General features: G+C 45.1%; 1 protein-coding gene across 3 annotated transcripts in view; it reads right to left on the bottom strand.

Moving 5' to 3' along the window:
• The window catches only part of tns3.2 (tensin 3, tandem duplicate 2), a 57,112-nt gene that overhangs the window by 226 nt on the left and 38,110 nt on the right, over nucleotides 1-18,776 (bottom strand). For 2 of the 3 annotated variants that reach the window (XM_077017007.1, XM_077017008.1), the window contains exon 28: nucleotides 11,686-11,856. The exons of the other annotated variant lie outside the window; for it this stretch is intronic. In XM_077017007.1, the coding sequence (XP_076873122.1) occupies nucleotides 11,701-11,856 (156 nt within the window). In that variant the 3' untranslated portion in view covers nucleotides 11,686-11,700. Of the gene's footprint in view, nucleotides 1-11,685; nucleotides 11,857-18,776 lie in introns of those variants that run through there. 3 annotated transcript variants of the gene reach the window in all.

Below are 18,776 nucleotides of genomic sequence, written 5' to 3'. Positions count from 1 at the left end.
AGTGGCATTACAAGACTTGGAATGTGGAAAAAGTCCCAGTGAGAAACCCAGACTGTGTCCAGCTGTAATTCTCTCCAATCAGGCAAAGACTCTCTGCTGGGTCTCCGGCCTGGGCCACACTGGACCGAATGTACAAGTAGTCATGGTCAATGTAGCCCCTATCACACACACACACACACACACACACACACACACACACACACACACACACACACACACACACACACGCGCGCGTACACACACACGCACACACACGTTTGCGCAAAACTACCATGGAACACAGGACAACTGAAGGCGCAGTTGGGATCCCATAGCATCATGTCCCTAACACCATGAGAGCAAAGAGGCTTGTTGACAGGGATGTTGACACTAACCTGCCATTTGCCATGTGTAACACTTCAACAAACTAGAATGATGCTAGAATGCATGTACCGATAAATGGGCTGACCTGAACAAACCAGCAAAAAGGCAATAAATCTATTTAAAATAAAGAAAATAAAGAAATCAGTAAGACATTCACACAAACACACACACACACACACACACACACACTTTCTCACTATTGCACTAAACACAGTGACACACTTAGCATGAGACAGTCAACAGTGTTCAGTGTGTCACACAAGATACCTCACATCCACTCCATACTGATCACATCCAGATGTAAATTAACACACACACACACACACACACACACACACACACACACACACACACACACACCATGTCACTCTTGAAACATGCTCTATGGCAGTTTGTTTAGACTAGAGAATAAACCCATTCTTACAAGGTCTGGTTTATATGTATGTGTGTGTCTGCATGTCTGAGTTGTGCCACTACATGTGACATATGAGTTCTCTGTATAGCCCGTAGTGCGTGCGTGTGTGCATATGTGCATGTGTTTGTGTGTATGTGAGTGTGTGTGTGTGTGACAGGTTGTATAGGAAAGTTATTGCACACGCCTTCTGCATTAGTCCATGTATATGCAGGTGTCTCTTGGGTATTTCCGAACTCCCCCCCAGTCAAGTTTACGTCAGTCCCACGCAGTGTGAGTGTAGCAGCAAAGACCCTGACGTAAAGCCGAGAAATGGCATATAGAGGTACGTTCACGTCTTCCACGTCCCAGGGCACTTCTGGACGGAGAAGCAGCGTGTCCTGCTTGTCTTGGCTCGTCACGTCACACGTGGCCTGTGGGCTCAGATTTTCACAGTCAGTTGATCTGCATGAAACGATTGGGAGCAATTAGCATAAATGAACAGCCGAAGTTGAGTAAACAGTGATATCCCGTTCCTCCTCTGGTATGTGTGTGACACACGTAATTTAGGATGGGTTATATTTTTTGGTATTGGCTCGTCACTTATGGCATTCTTGATTATTATGTTGTTTCAGACCTCATAGAACTTGGAGGAGCATTGCCATAAGAAGGAAAACTCAAACACGCTAATAATTCACTGCCTGCGCTGCTTGCATGTTCACTAATCGCTCTGCTGATTCCGTGTGGAATGGGAGGGATTTTCTCCAGAGAACGATAAAAATGATCTTTTTATTAATCTCAATTTTTCATTAAGATACATTCCATTCTGCCAAGAGACAGACAGACAGAGAGAGAGAGAGGGAGAGAGAGAGAGAGAGAGAGAGAGAGAGAAAACGCAAATTGTAGCTAATAAAAGTTCATGATTTATAAGTTGCTGTTGGTCACAAAAGACGATCACGAACGCAGGGTTGCCAACTCTCACGCATTGAGCGTGAGACACACGCATTTGACTGTCTTCACACGCTCTCACGCCACACTTCCGATTTCTCACGCCGAAAAAAAAATTTATTTACCTCTGATCCATATCTATGATTCAACGAGTTACTAGTTCGCTCTGGCGCCAACAGTAGAAAACGCCTAGAACACGAAGAAAGCCACGCAGCGCATTCAACACAGCACCTTCTCACACGCTCTTTCCTCTTTTCAGCGTAGTTTTATGTAACCAGGGGATCTTTTCATTCTCACCTTACCAAGGGATTTATGGATTACCTCACACAACCACAGACACACACACACAAACACACACACACACACACACAACCACACACAAACACACGCACAAATACACAAAAAGCATCCCTTCTCCTTTCACAAATGCTCTTTTACATACATGCACACACACATGCACAAACACACTCATGCACACACACGAATGTAATGTGCATGAATGTAATGCACATACACACAGAGAAAGTGAAGGGTAAAGAGTGGTGAAACATTACAAAACGCTGCATCATGAACCATCCCATTATATTACAGAGTTATATATACAGCAGAGGCAAACGCTGGGGAGGAAGAGACATAGCAGATGTTGCAAAGTGCAGAAAACCCCACACATATGTCCAGAGTGCTAGCCACAATACCCCGCACATAAGTCCAGAGTGCTAGCCACAATACCCCACACATATGTCCAGAGTGCTAGTCACAATACCCCACACATATGTCCAGAGTGCTAGTCACAATACCCCACACATATGTCCAGAGTGCTAGTCACAATACCCCACACATATGTCCAGAGTGCTAGTCACAATATACACATATGTCCAGAGTGCTAGTCACAATACACACATATATCCAGAGTGCTAGCCACAATACCCCACACATATGTCCAGAGTGCTAGCCACAATACCCCACACATATGTCCAGAGTGCTAGCCACAATACCCCACACATATGTCCAGAGTGCTAGCCACAATACACAAATATGTCCAGAGTGCTAGCCACAATACACACATATGTCCAGAGTGCTAGCCACAATACACACATATGTTGAGAGTGCTAGCCACAATACCCCACACATATGTCCAGAGTGCTAGTCACAATACCCCACACATATGTCCAGAGTGCTAGTCACAATATACACATATGTCCAGAGTGCTAGTCACAATACCCTACACATATGTCCAGAGTGCTAGAGGTCATCAGACCTCTACAAATAATTCAGAATGCTGCAGCACAACTGGTCTTCAATCTCCCCAAGTTCTCACATGTGACTCCTCTGCTACGCTCTCTTCACTGGTTTCCAGTAGTGGCATGCATCAGATATAAAACCTTGATGCTTGCTTACAAAGCCAAAAATGGACTGGCCCCTCCCTACATGATGTTCATGGTCAAAAGCCGATCAGTACAGCGAATACTTAGAACCTCAAGCTTGGCTCGACTCTCGACTCGACTCGAAACTCCATGTTTAAAGTCTCATGGAAGACAAGGCTCCAGACTATTCTCTGTCCTGGCTCCAAGATGGTGGAATGATCTTCCATTAGCTAGGACTGCAGAGTCTATTGCTATCTTCAAACGTAAACTGAAGACCCACCTGTTTGTTGAGTTCTTACCAGAACACTAACTGATACCACTTGCCGTTGTTCTTATATTGTATGTCTGTCTATGATTAATAATCTATGGTTAATTGTGCTTCTTGGCAAACGTCTAACTTGCAAAATTCTAGGTAATGATATTGACTCCTGTAGTTTAGTAGTAGTCTGACTCAATGGTATCTTGAATTCTGGCCTATCCGTACTATTATACCTAGGATGAATTCTGTGATCAGATGCAAAGCACTTTTGTAAGTTGCTCTGGATAAGAGCGTCTGCTAAATGCCGTAAATGTAAATTCTAGCCACAATACCGCACACATATGTCCAGAGTGCTAGCCACAATACCCCACACATATGTCCAGAGTGCGAGCCACAATACCCCACACATATGTCCAAGTGCACTTCAGTCGGAATACACCCCATATAAATATGTCCAGGTGCCCTTCAGTCGAAATACCCCACATATATGTCCAGGTGCCCTTCAGTCGAAATATCCAACACATATGTCCAACTGCCCTTCAGTAAGAATACCCCACATATATGTCCAACTGCCCTTCAGTAAGAATACCCCACACATATGTCCAACTGCTTTTCAGTCAGAATACCCCACACATATGTCCAGCTGCCCTTCAGTAAGAATACCCCACACATATGTCCAAGTGCACTTCAGTCGGAATACACCCCATATAAATATGTCCAGGTGCCCTTCAGTCGAAATACCCCACATATATGTCCAGGTGCCCTTCAGTCGAAATATCCAACACATATGTCCAACTGCCCTTCAGTAAGAATACCCCACACATATGTCCAGCTGCACTTCAGTCAGAATACCCCACACATATGTCCAACTGCTTTTCAGTAAGAATACCCCACACATATGTCCAGCTGCCCTTCAGTAAGAATACCCCACACATATGTCCAACTGCTTTTCAGTCAGAATACCCCACACATATGTCCAGCTGCCCTTAAGTCGAAATACCCCACACATATGTCCAACTGCCCTTCAGTAAGAAGACTCCACACATATGTCCAACTGCCCTTCAGTAAGAATACCCCACACATATGTCCAGGTGCCCTTCAGTCAAAATACCCCACACATATGTCCAGCTGCCCTTCAATAAGAATACCCCACACATATGTCCAACTGCCCTTCAGTAAGAATACCCCACACATATGTCCAACTGCCTTTCAGTCAGAATACCCCACACATATGTCCAGCTGCCCTTAAGTCGAAATACCCCACACATATGTCCAACTGCCCTTCAGTAAGAATACCCCACACATATGTCCAGGTGCCCTTCAGTCGGAATACCCCACACATATGTCCAACTGCCCTTCAGTAAGAATACCCCACACATATGTCCAACTGCCCTTCAGTAAGAATACCCCACACATATGTCCAGGTGCCCTTCAGTCGGAATACCCCACACATATGTCCAACTGCCCTTCAGTAAGAATACCCCACACATATGTCCAGGTGCCCTTCAGTAAGAATACCCCACACATATGTCCGACTGCCTTTCAGTCAGAATACCCCACACATATGTCCAGCTGCGCTTCAGTAAGAATACCCCACACATATGTCCAGGTGCCCTTCAGTCAAAATACCCCACACATATGTGTCATGTAAATGTGCCCTATCCTCACACTACAAGCCACAATCTCATTCAAAGGGTCCCACAAGGTTTTATTTATCCGTCCTGCCCAGTCCGATCCTACTCGATGGGCACTTTCTCATGTTTTCCCATGCAGAGGTGTTGTCTCACACACACACCCACACATTGATTACATTGGTGATAGCTTTTGCCTGCCAGTGCACGTGGGGCAGTTTTGGGGGATGAGTGACTGCTTGAATCAGACGTGCACGTGAGGTGTTCCACACGTCATATGGGGTGACAGGCACGATGCGCTCTCTGGGGATCAGGAGATGGTGTCGTCCAATGAGAGGGGATCTAAAAGAACATGCAGTGTGTTGATCAGCCTACGTCAGCCCCAGCAGACTGCCTCTCTGCTGATAGGCTGCTGCTCCACTATTAAAGGGTTAAGGTATTAATGTGAGACAGGCATATATATGATAAATGCTCTTATTTGCTTTATAAGCTTAACATTTGTTTTAACGTTGCAGAAATTCATTGATAATGTGCTTGAACACAAAATTGTAATAAACATTTTATAACAACAATTTATGCCAATGTAGTAACACATTGAGAAATTGGACACAAAAGAAAATTGGGAAACAGCAATAAACAAAAAATGTTAATGTCATAAAGAGGGTTTGGTTTGTGATGTAGTAGTTGTGAGAGACATAATGCATTAATACATAAATATAAAACACATTTAACTGAATGTAATCACTGCATGTCAAATACATTACACATTTAATGATCCAATCTCCCTCATTGCTGTTCACAGGTCAGTGATATTTGTTCAGGGTCATAAATGTCATAAATGTATACAGACACACACACACACACACACACACACACACACACACACACACACACACACGCACGCACACACACGTACACACATGCACACACGCACACACATGCACACACACCCACACACATGCACACGCACACACGTACACACATACACACAAGCACAAGCACACACATGGACACACATGCACACACACATGCACACACACTGACAAAAATAAAGTATTGGCTCAATGTAATAAAATTGAATTAATCAATCACACACATTTTTTTTCATTGAATCAATCATTTAGTCATGAATTAAGTTTTTTGGATTGAGTCAATGAAAAAAAAATCGTGTGATTGATTAATTCAATTTTATTACATTGAGCCAATGCTTTATTTTTTTCAGTGCACACACATACACACATACACATGCACACACACACACACATGCACACACATGTGCGCACCCACATGTACACACATGCACACACACACACACACACATACAGACATACACACACATGCACATGCACACACACACACACGTGTGCGCGCGCACACATGTACACACATACACACATGCACACACACACACATGCACACACACACACACGCACATGCACACACACACACACGAATCTTACTGGCTCCTTGGGAACAAGCAGAAGAGTGAATCTACAGGGAGACCGTACAGAAGACAGAAACATGGAGGTGAAAAGAGAAACAGAGTTAAGGAGGAGAGGATAAGAGAGGAGGGGTAAAAAAGGAGATGGAGGGGAGGAAGAGGATGATGAGGGGAGGAAGAGGAAGACACTTCAACAGTAAGACGAGATGTGAACCTGTGAGCCGTGTGAGAGATTTACTGCTGGACCTGTGGAACGCATCTCACATTTAAAGAACAAGAGTAGAGGCATGAGAAATATGTATGTGTGTGTGTGTGTGTGTGTGTGTGTGTGTGTGTGTGTGTGGGAGACAGAAAGAGAAAGTTCATGTTTATATGTAGGCATGCACACAAGCAGTAGTCTATGTGTTTAGATGAACACAGACACACACATATCTACACATACCACAGCACACGAGCTCATACACTTGCATCAGAATCAACTAGGAAGGAGTGAGGCAAGAAGCATTTAGAACATCTCAAGAATCTAAATACTGTTCCAGTTATACATACATACATACACACACACACACACACACCCACGCATGCATGCATGCACACACACACCTACACATGCACGCACGCACACACACACACACACACACACGCATGCACGCACACACCCACCCACCCACACTTGCACGCACGCACGCACGCGCGCACACACACACACACACACACACACACACACACACACACACACACACACACACACATCACAGTCTTAGGTTTGTAGTTCTAGGAAGAGCTGTTTTAGAAATGGAACTGCCACCCGCCTCCCTCATAAACACATTGAATTCTGGGAAAATAAGAAGACAGCAGCACCCAAAGTTGGAGTGGAGTAGGGGTGGGGGTGGGGATGAGGTGGGGGTAAGGGTGGGGGTGAGGTACGGGTGGGGGTGGGGGTGAGGTAGGGGTGTGGGTGTCTATGACATCTTATTACACTTGTATGACCAGACCCTTTTATAAAATGTCTGAATATAGTTCTCTTACACCATTTTGCCTTACACACCCCGGCTTATTTTAAGACCAGCTAAAGGTTTCCTTTCAGTCTTAGATGGAAAAGCCTCCTTCTTCATCTGTGCATGTCGTCTGCGGGACATCTGTGGAGAGGAGAGTGTGTGTAGATTCATGCGGACCTGTCAGTGGGAGAGTTATTACACCAGTCAACCTCTTCCCCCCCTTCACACATCTGCCCTCATGCACCCCCCCCCCCCCCCCCCACTCCCCAAGTCCCCCCTCCTCCTCCTTTTTCTGCTCTCCTTGGCAAATCTCAGGCCATCAGCTGATATCTGTAGTGCAAAGGATTTGGTGTTCCACGAAGTCTATTTAAAAGTGTCAATATAGCTCTTACTTCCCTCTCTCTCTCCCTCTCTCTCTCCCTCCCTCTCTCTCGCTCTCCCTCTCTCTCCCACCTTCTCTCAATCCCTCTCTCCCTCCCTCTCTCACTCTCCCTCCCTCTCTCTCTCCTTCTGTCTCTCTCTCTCTCTCTCCCCCTCCCTCCACTCCTCTCTTATATCTGTACTACAGGGAAATCAATATGAGGTATTTTCCCTCAGTTGTTCTTATGACCAATTTCCCATTGTCCTCTATCTTCTAAATCCTGTGATGTGATTGTGTAATCTGAGGCTTTAGGTTATGAGATTCTGTTAGCTATGCAGATAGTTTAGTGTTTAGAAGTGAGAGAGTACATTTTTAATATGCACATGTTCTCTGGGCCAGCATAAGACTTGCAGGTGTTCTGAAGTATGCTTGTGTGAAGTGTTACCATTATCCTCTGTGCACTAGTGTAGAAACTGCATCACACACACTTCCATTCAAAGCCATCTGAAAAAAAGTTGACTTTTAACTTTAAAAGCATTTTAAAACAGGGCTGTAACACATAACCTACAGCTGTCACCACTATGCTATAGGGTTTAAATTCTAATGAGAAGCAACGGTAAGAGCTCTAGCCTCAAAGCCCCAAGCGTTTCTCGCAGGAGATAATCCGTGCAGACCCTTCCAGTCGAGTGCTGGCAAACTGCCGAGTCAGCCCAAAGAAGACAGCGGCTGATCTGAAGTCAGATTCCTCTCAGAGCAGCTTGTGATACTGTGGATTTCAGAGCAGCTTGTGATACTGTGAACAATGACATACTCATTTCTAAACTATGTGTCATCTATTTGTATTACTGGCTAAATTGTAAATTGTTTGCAGTCATATGTTACTAACAGACAAAAATTCATATTGATAGCTATACACAAATCATCCCTGGCCTCAGTTGTTCAAGGAGTACCCCAGGGATCTGTCCTGGGACCTCTTCATTTTATATATTTCTCCAGCAGGCCAGATCATTCGTAATCAGGGCCTTAAATCCTACTGCTTTGCTGACACATTCAGATTTATATTAGTGCTTCTTCCCCCACAGCTTCTGGCCAGACATTGAGTTCATGTATCACAGGTCTAAAACCCTGGTTGTGTAATAACTGCTGGAAACCTAATGCTTATAAAACTTTTATAGTTTTACTAGTAGGGCCTAAATCACTATTCTCCGGTTTCTCAAACCTCACTGTTGATGTTGATGGTGTTCCTATTAGGTCAGCTCAGGTTATTAAAATCCTTGGGTGCCTCTCTGACTCATCACCTCTGATTCTCATATCAAGTCACCAAAACTGCATTTTATCATCTATGCATTATTGTACACTATTACCCCATGCTCAGCGATGATGCAAGATTGTTGATAAATGCCTTAATTTTTCCAACATTGAAAACTATAACTCTTTTTTTTATCGTCTCTCTGTTAGATTTACCAGCCATCTTTATTACATTCAGAACTCCTTTCACCTACCAAACATACTACACACATGTCGTGGGTCCTTCTGCAGCTGCGCGTGGCATTCTGGAATCTTCCGGATTAAATATAAAGTATTAAGTACGGTCTTTCTCCGACCGACCTCCGCAAGCTCAGTCATTTTTACTGTTTTTCTCATTCCATTAAATCCTCTAGCTCTGCTTTTCCTATCACACACTTGTAACCATGACCGACAGACTCTTCAGTACAACTGCTGCAAAACTTTGGAATGGAACTGTGACACAGTCTTTTCTAACTGTTCATAACTATTAGAACTGTTCTAACTGTTCTTAGAACTAACTGTTCTACTGTTCTACTCTGTCTTCCTTTAGCTTTTCCCCTTTCCTCATTCTTCCTATTTTTAGCCCCATGTTAGCAACTGCTGTAAATTCTGCACATGTTGTATATTTGGACACGATGCTGTTGTTTATACTGTGGTATTTCAGATGAGTTTTGTAAACGTTTGTAGTTTTCATCAGTAGGACCAGTCCTGGTTGGGGTACCACTGCACCCCAGTCTGGTGAGCAGTACTACTGTGGCGTTAGTTCCCTCTCAAACAGAGCTGATTCCAATCACAGAGAGCAGAGCAAAGAAGCAGGAAACCTCTTCTGTGAGAGAACTTGTCATAGAAGCTAAAAATGCTGAATGACCTTCAGGTCATCTCATGTCATTTTTCCACACCCACAGTTTGATGGCCAGTGGTGGGCAGAGGTCACGATGGTGTCAGGTCAGCTCACCCTGTGTGCTAAAGCAAGGCAGGATGATTCGGTGACCTTGTGAGCGTTCTGACACCCTGACAACAGATGTGGCAGTGTTAGAAATTTGGAGCAGTGGTCATGCAATCTGCAATGGGGCAACAAAATGTTGCTTTTCTTTCAGGCCTAGGGCTATGGAAGACAGTCAAGTCTGCCTTCATTAGTCATGCAGTGTACAGTAGAAGAGTACCAGCCAAATATCGATTTGACATATTAAACATCTTAAGAGCCATGGGTGAACTTACATTACTTTCTCTACTGTCATTGTATTTACCAAATAATTCATAGACGTTATTGAGTAATATGTCTTAATATTACTAACAATAATAAGCCATTGATACAAGAGGCGCACTATAGAATGGCTTTCCAAATGATTGTCCAGACAATGCAAAAACTATGGTTGAGTAAGACGCTGCATGGAACTTACTGTCTATATGCTGTTTTTGTTACTTATTTTTGTTACTTATTTTTCTGTATTATTTGTTTCATTGAGAAGTAGTTGTTTTAAGCTTTCTGTTAAAGTACTTCTGTTAAGGGCTTCCTTTAACATATTCCAGTGCATATTTGCTCTCTGAATTGTCTGCTGATGTCTTAAGTTAGAAATCAGTTCTACCCACTCTGATAATTTTATATTGGACTACACTTCAACCTCCCAGATAGTATTATTTACTCAGTCTTACTGTACTCATAAGTGAGCAAACATTCTTTCTGTAACCACAGAAAATACATAACTCAATTAAAATCTTTCAGAAATAATTTTACTATTATTCATGCATCGCATTCCTCAAACAGGTTACCACTGTAGCATCTTACCTAAAGCAGTTACAACATCCGTGTCTTTATTTCCTGGACTCACCATCACTGTTTTCAGTATGACCAAAGGAATGGAAGTCATGTTTCACAACCTCCTTATTACACAGGTGTTCACAAGACATTAAACATGTAAATTGTAAATAAAATTGTTTCCATGCTGATTTATTTGGCTAATAAGCCGCCATGGTTGCATGCACAGTCTGGCGTATCCCAAGCCTAAATTATTGCTCTAATCCAGGAGCTCCGCTTCAGAGAATAATCCTTCAGGCTTTCAGTCCTGCATTCCTGGAAGCAATCGTCCTCATGTTGGCATGCAGTTATTTCTTCCTCCTTGTACAACCCCATGTTTAGAGGAGCAGGCGTCCGGGCCAGGGAAAAGTAGGCCAAAGTTAAAGGGAAAATGTGGCCTGCCCCCCCCACAAGAAATAAAAGAAAACACAGCAGGCAGAAGAACCCGAGCAGATGAACGGTGAAGGGGGGGTGTGGGGGTGGTTATGGGATCAATCTGTGTAACATTATTCATATGGCATTTAAAATCGCCAGTTATGGAACAGGCTACAGCAGTTTCCTGTTTAAATTCCCAGTTACAGTTAAATTCCTCCTTGGCACCCTGGAGTCACCTCAGCAGTCAGTGAACCAAACGGCTCTCAGGCTCCCGCATTTCCTTTAGTGTTCACAGGACGATCGTGGAAAACAATTATGAAGCCGTGGAGGGCGGGGGGGTGTAAACCTGTATAATCATTCGGTTACGTATGCTTAAGTAAACGTGTGCACAAGTGAGGACCTTGTGTAGAGTCAGTGTTTGTGTGTGTGTGTGTGTGTGTGTGTGTGTGTGTGTGTGTGATGAGGTAAGGGTTCGGAGGAGCTCTTATCAGATGGAGAAGGGAGCCAGGTGTATTTCCTGCTGGATTCTGAGCCGTGGTCTCACAAAGGCGTCTTTGTGCGAGTCGCTCCTCCATGACTGTGCTCCGCGGCAGACTGGGCCCAGCTCCTGGACCTCACGGCCTCTTTTCTTACCCCCTCCCGCCTGGGAGAGACCAATTAGTGACAATACAAGTAGGTTAGGCTGCCCATTCAGAGAGGGCATAGTTGAGTACAATGCCAGCGGGATTGTAAGCTAACAATAAGACCCGCAGACCTGTGGTAGAGTGTCACTCACATTGTTGGGCTGAACCGAGAGAGCCATTTAGTTCCTGCAGAGCAAGAGGAGAGACCTGAGCTGTGCTGTGTGTGTGTGTGTGTGTGTGTGTGCGTGTGTGAGAGAGAGAGAGTCAGGGAGAGACAGAGTGAGGGAGAAAGCTTTGAGAAAGAAAGGTTTGTGTTTCTCTGCAAAGACCTCACAACCTCTTTGTTTCTTTTGCTTTTTCTGTCATATCACTCCATTACATTTCCCATCAGTGGCTGCTGCAATGTGCAAACACACACACACACACACACACACACACACACACACACACACACACACACACACACACACACAAACACACACACTCACACTCTCTCTCTCTCTCTCTCTCTCTCTCTCTCTCTCTCCCTCCCTCTCTCTCTCTTTCTCTCTGAGTCATTCTCAGCTCCTAATAATGATGGGAAAGGGATGATGTAATGTTCCCAGTCTTCAGGTCAGAGGTCAGAGTCCATGCTTAAAAGGGCAAACTCTAGAGTAGTTGTCTGTGGTCATGACCTATCACCCTAGGGTCAATAGTTCAGCTAGGGTGAGTTTTGATATCATGCCATTAACACGCAATTCTCTTTCTTACAAACACACGCAAACATCAGGTGACATTGTATTTTATCAAATAAAAATAGCTATTTGGTTATGGTCAATGTACAAACATTTCACAGTATTCAAGAAATATAGAGATTCTATTGAATACAAACTATATATATTAAGTGTAAGTGGATGAGGTGCCTCAGCTGCTAATAATGCACATACAGGAATGAAATTGTGTAGGGTTATTTGTAATTCTTTGTGTCACGTTGTGGGGGGGCCCCCTACCGGTCGCCCCCGGTTGCAGCGGCAGCGGTCCTGTTTTTGGTCACGTGATGTTCGTTCCTCAGGTGGGCGGGACCCGTGATCTGTCTCACCTGAGGGTCGTTTGTTTGTCTATATACGTCTTGTCTTTTTACCAGTTGACTGCTGGTTATTATTTCCTTAATCTGGAACCATGCACGGGTTTTTGGTTTGCACACTTTCTATTAACCCATCCTATTTCCCTGAGACTTGGCGTGATCGCTTCCTTTTTAGTTGCTCACACCTGCCCGTCACAGAATAACCAGCCACCCCTTCGGAAGCCGCCAGTCTCCTTTGCTTTCTCCTTCGTTCGTGGTCATGTCTCGTGGTAAGTGTTTGTCTACGTGCTGTGTGTTTGTCGTGTTTTGTCCGAGAGAGTGTTGAGTCTGTCCCCACTCGTCCCGCCGTGTTTAAATGTTGTTTGTGTTAAAACCCGTAAGTCACACGGCGGTGACTAGAGCTGGGGACCAGTAGACTCCGCTCTCACACAGCGAAACGACCGGTGCCTCACATTGCGCACGTCCGTGGTTCGTTATCGTCTGTATGTATGTGTGTGTGTATGTACGTTGTGTTGTTGTAATAACGACGCGGACGTGAGCGAGTGTGTGTGTGCCGTGGTGTGTGTGTCGCTGGTGGTGTTCGTGTGTGTATGTAGACGGGTCCGCCGATGCGTGCTGCGCACTAGAATGCGGGTGACGCGAATCTCTCGGCTCCTTTCGCCTCGCTCACCCAAGATCCCGCGGTGACGGGGTGAGCGACTGCGAGCTGGATGTGGCACGGAGGGCATCTCGGGTGCGTCTGTGTTATATGTTGTGTTTGTATTTTTTGTTTTGTTATTCCCCGGAGGGGCCCCCCCTAAATATGTTTTTGGGGGGAGCTATGGGGTTCCTGAGCCACAGCATGTGGCTCAGAAGGCACTGCTCCTTAGGGAGACCTGTCCTGTTGGGAGGGACCCCTGAGCAGGTAGGAGCCCCTGTACCCCTTTAAGTAGGCAGAGGATGCCTGGGGTGTTAGCGGCAGGGTGTCTCCTCAGGCTAAGAAGGGGTCTCCTCCCCCCTGGGTAAAGGGGGTTTAACAGGCAGGGCAGTGCGCGTTATGTGTTGTGTTGTCTGTGTGCGTGTGTGATGTGTTGCAGGTCACTCCTGGTGGTGGACTGCGGCACTCCCGGACCTAGTGGGGTCTCCAGGAGGAGACTCTCTCCTTCGAGCTCGGGGTGACCAGCGTGTCCCTGATGCGCATTGCCAGGGCCCTGGTCTCTGGCGCTCCTGGGTTGGGTGGAGGAGTCCACCTTGAGATGAGGGGCCCCGGGAGGGGTTCACTCCCCAGGAGTCTGGGGTGACCCCTAGCGAAAAGGGCAGGGGTCAGCTCCGAGCAAGGAGGTAGGTTCGGGAGGTGTTTGTGGAAGCCGTGGCTGCACCCCAGTGTGGCGGCCTGCACACATCCACACCTGTGACGTGTGTTGGGCCATGTGCTCCCGGTCCGCACACAGCGGTGGGTCTTAAGCGGCCTAAGGCCGGTTAGGGCGCGAGGGCCCTGTGACCGACCGGGGCGTGGTTATCGTCTTGTTGATGGCCCGGTCAGTCCAGGGTCCCGCCCAGGAGGCGAGCTAACCTATGTGTTTTATGTTTTCAGCTCCAGGACTGCAGGGAACGGGTCCCTGCCTTGTCTGCGTCCTGTGACGAGCAGCTTATGTGTTTGGTGTTTCAGCTCAGGACGGCAGGGAACAGGTCCCTGTCTTGTCCCCGCCCTCCCGCCCCTTTGTTGTGTTTTGTGTGCTGCCACTGTAAGCCGCACATCCGGAGGGGAGTGCGGCTTTGGTGGGGGGGTCTGTCACGTTGTGGGGGGGCCCCCTACCGGTCGCCCCCGGTTGCAGCGGCAGCGGTCCTGTTTTTGGTCACGTGATGTTCGTCCCTCAGGTGGGCGGGACCCGTGATCCGTCTCACCTGAGGGTCGTTTGTTCGTCTATATACGTCTTGTCTTTGTACCAGTTGACTGCTGGTTATTATTTCCTTAATCTGGAACCATGCACGGGTTTTTGGTTTGCACACTTTCTTATTAAACCATCCTATTTCCCTGAGACTTGGCGTGATCGCTTCCTTTTTAGTTGCTCACACCTGCCCGTCACACTTTGTAATTACTGACAACACAGCATTTGTAGTTGTGGAGTTGGGTGTGATTCTTTGAAGGAACAATGGTAGCTATAGCATATTATTATTAAATGTAAATGTGATATTATTATCATAATATTATAATATTTTTTATTTTAATATTATTATGATAATTATTTACACTTACATAGCGCTTTTCTCATTCCCAATGACATTTTACAATCGGCAATAAGCTTTCATACAGACACACACACACACACACACACACACACACACACACTCACGTCTGTGTCACCATTTTATGAGGGTGATGGCATAAGGGGGAAGAGTGCTACTGTTTTTGGCAGTTTTGGCAACTACAGGAGATAGGAGATCTCAGCCAGAGCGTGAGCAATCTGTGACGCTTCTCTCGCTTCCTGTTTGTTTCTTGGTCCATGAAGACCACTGGGTCCTGGAGGGTGAGCAGGGGAGCATTGAGGATGTTTTTTCTGTGGCTCTTACTGTTCAAGGCAATTGGTTCCGGTCCAGTTGGGTGAATGCGTTCAAGCACCACGATGGTTGTGCCCGGGACTGAAGTGCTGAACGGGCTAAACAGCTCTAGTGGAAGACCATCCTTAGTAGCCACTGTCAAGAGGAGTTCATGTTGGTGTCCCACTGCAGGTCTGAAGAAACAGTAGTTCCCAGAAACCTGAAGGTATCATCAGTTAACTCACTGATGGACATCATGAGGGGGGACAGTGTTGAGGGGTGTCTCCAAAAGTCCACTGTGAATTCTTTGAGTCTTGAGTGTGTTCAGTTCCAAGTTGTTCTCACTGCACCAGAACACCATCTGTTCAATCTCCTGCAGACATGCACACACTCATCTCCATTACTGTAATGTCTTCAGTCTTCAGGAGTTTAACAGATGGGTCTTTGGAGGTGCAGGTGGACGGAGACGAACAGTAAGGACACATCTTTGAGATGACCAATGCTGACTGTCCATATACCAGAGAAGAGCTCCCCTGACTCACCTGATCGCAATGTACTGACAGATGGCAGGGATACAGCCAGCTGAAGTCCACAGATAGGATCCTTGCATACTATATGTCTCTTGGCTGTCAATATGTTGCAGTCCTTTGTTGACTGTGTCCTCCACAGGACTATTTCCTCAGTAGACAAACTGCAGGGCTTCCAGTAAGTGTCCCATGATAGTTCTTCAGGTGGGCCAATACTAGTCACTCAGCAGAGCGGAGTTCATTGCCAACACGTCATAGCGACAGGCCTGTAGACATTCAGTGATGGAAGGTTTCTTGGGGTCCAGGATGATGGTGGAGCATTTGAAGCAAGAATGAACTACACAACTCTGGGGACTTGTTGAACATTTATGGGGAGATTAGACCCAGTTGATTGGCACAGCCAAGGACACAGTCAGGACCGATTGCTCTCCTGTTTTTTCCGTCTTCAGAAGAACCGATATAGATCCTCTTCAAATATCTTTAGTGTAACCTGAGTATCTGGGGGAGATGAGGCGGGTGTGAGGTGTGGTGGGTGCGGTCGTCAGTGGGATGGAGTGGGTGAGGGTGAGAGGGTAACTGGTGTCATCAGCTGGGTCTTTCTCTGCCCCAGTTGGGCTGGAGGGAGCCGGGACAAACCCTCTCATTTGTGATGTCTTGCAGGCCTTTTTACACTGCTGCAGGGTAAATGACTGAAAATCTGTTTTTAAGATTTTCTGTGTAGCTTTTCTTGTAACAATGCAGATCAGCTTTGTTCAGTGAACTTCTGTCCTTCCTGTGCATTATTGTTATTGTTATTTTGTCCTTCTTGTGTGTTATTACCCTGGTGGGACAGTTAATAAGTTAATATGTCTATATTTTGTTTGTGATTCACATACTCCATGGTTTAATTTTGCTCTGTTGAAGTCCCCAAGGATTATTAAAAGTGAATCTGTATGTTATTGTTCTCCAGTGGTGTATAAAATGTCTGCCTGCTTATGAACAATGCCTCCATGTTTGGGCTGCAGTATTTATTTAGCAGTGTGTCATCTGCCAACCAACCGTCACTGATGTAGAAGCATTTAGGTCTATTATGCAATCTGCTTAGTGTAGATAGAATCCTGGTGCATGGAGTCCATCATCATGCCTTTGAAGAGAAGCAACTAGTCTGTTTTGTTAAGCAAGGCCATAACTCACTATGTAGGTTAAATGTAGCAGCCATAACTCACTATGTAGGTTAAATGCAGCAGCCATAACTCACTATGTACGTTAAATGCAGCATCTATAACTCACTATGTAGGTTAAATGTAGCAGCCATAACTCACTATGTAGGTTAAATGCAGCAGCCATAACTCACTATGTAGGTTAAATGCAGCAGCCATAACTCACTATGTAGGTTAAATGTAGCAGCCATAACTCACTATGTAGGTTAAATGCAGTAGCCATAACTCACTATGTATGTTAAATGCAGCAGTCATAGCTCACTATGTAGGTTAAATGCAGCGGCCATAACTCACCATGTAGGTTAAATGCAGCAGCCATAACTCACTATGTAGGTTAAATGCAGTAGCCATAACTCACTATGTATGTTAAATGCAGCAGTCATAGCTCACTATGTAATATCAGCAGTCATAGCTCGATGTAATATCACAGTTGCAAGTCTATACGAATTTGCCTGAACCACCTTGTAAAACTATTCTAGATGGTTACAGTATCAATATTAATGCCAGCATCAGGTTATATGTTTACCTTTTCTTATGGGGTGACCTGTACAGAATCTATGGACCTCTTTTGATTGTGAACCTGCAATTGCAGGTGTATGATGTGATGTCAATGAATTAAACATCTGTATCACGCCTGCAGGCCTGTGTATGTTTAATGTGAATAGCATATTTAAGATCATGTATAGTAAAGGTCTAATATATATTTTTTATATGTAAAATGTATGATGCAATAATTTCTTTTACAAAGCATAAGCATCATAAACATTGTATTATTTGCTCTTTATTAAGGTTGCTGTTGTAGCAGCAATATAATAACAATATAACATCTATAACTCTACAAATGATCCAGAATGCACCAGTACGACTGGTCTTCAATCTCCCCAAATCTTAACTAGTTTTCTCTGAATTGGCATCCAGTAGCTGCAGGCATCAGATATAAAACCTTGATGTTTGCCTACAAAGCCAGAAATGGACTAGCCTCTCCCTACATGAGGACCTCAAAGCTCGATCCGTACCTCAAGTACACCGAATCTCAAGCACCATGGTTAAAGTCTGATTTTAATTCCTGTTGGTTAAGTTTGAGCCTATGTTTGCAATTCTAGTTATTGGCATTGGTTCCTGTAGCTCAATAGTAGTCCTGTTCAAGGATTTCTTGAACTCTGACCTCTATATGCCGCCCTCTAGGATGCATTCTGTGAACACATAACAAAGCACTTTGTAGGTCACTCTGGATAAGATCGTCTGCTTAATGCCCCAAATGTAAATGTGCATATGTATGTGCATGCGTGTGTATGTGCATGTGTGTATGTGCATGCATGTGTGCGAACGGATGATTACCTTATGTAACACTGCTTGGGACAGTAGTGCTGTTCTTATTACCCTAAAGCTATTTATAAAGCAACCACAATGCCTTATCTGCCCCCCCCCCCTCTCTTTTTCAATCTGTTGCTTTCTGTCTCATCACAGTTTCGTTCACATTGGGTGTTGTGTCCCTCCCTTTCCCTGTCTCTCAGTGATTCATTAGTCCCCAGGTCCATTCCATGAAGACGAGTCATTGCAATCTGGGTCGTTACAAGTATGTGCTGGAGACCAGAGACCAAAGGGGCCACAGACTTTCCATCCGATTTGCATTC

This window comes from Brachyhypopomus gauderio, chromosome 9 (assembly GCF_052324685.1).
Source record: "Brachyhypopomus gauderio isolate BG-103 chromosome 9, BGAUD_0.2, whole genome shotgun sequence".
NCBI lineage: Eukaryota > Metazoa > Chordata > Actinopteri > Gymnotiformes > Hypopomidae > Brachyhypopomus > Brachyhypopomus gauderio.
The sequence above is the reverse complement of the archived record's forward strand: the minus strand, read 5'-3'. Positions and strand labels throughout refer to the sequence as shown.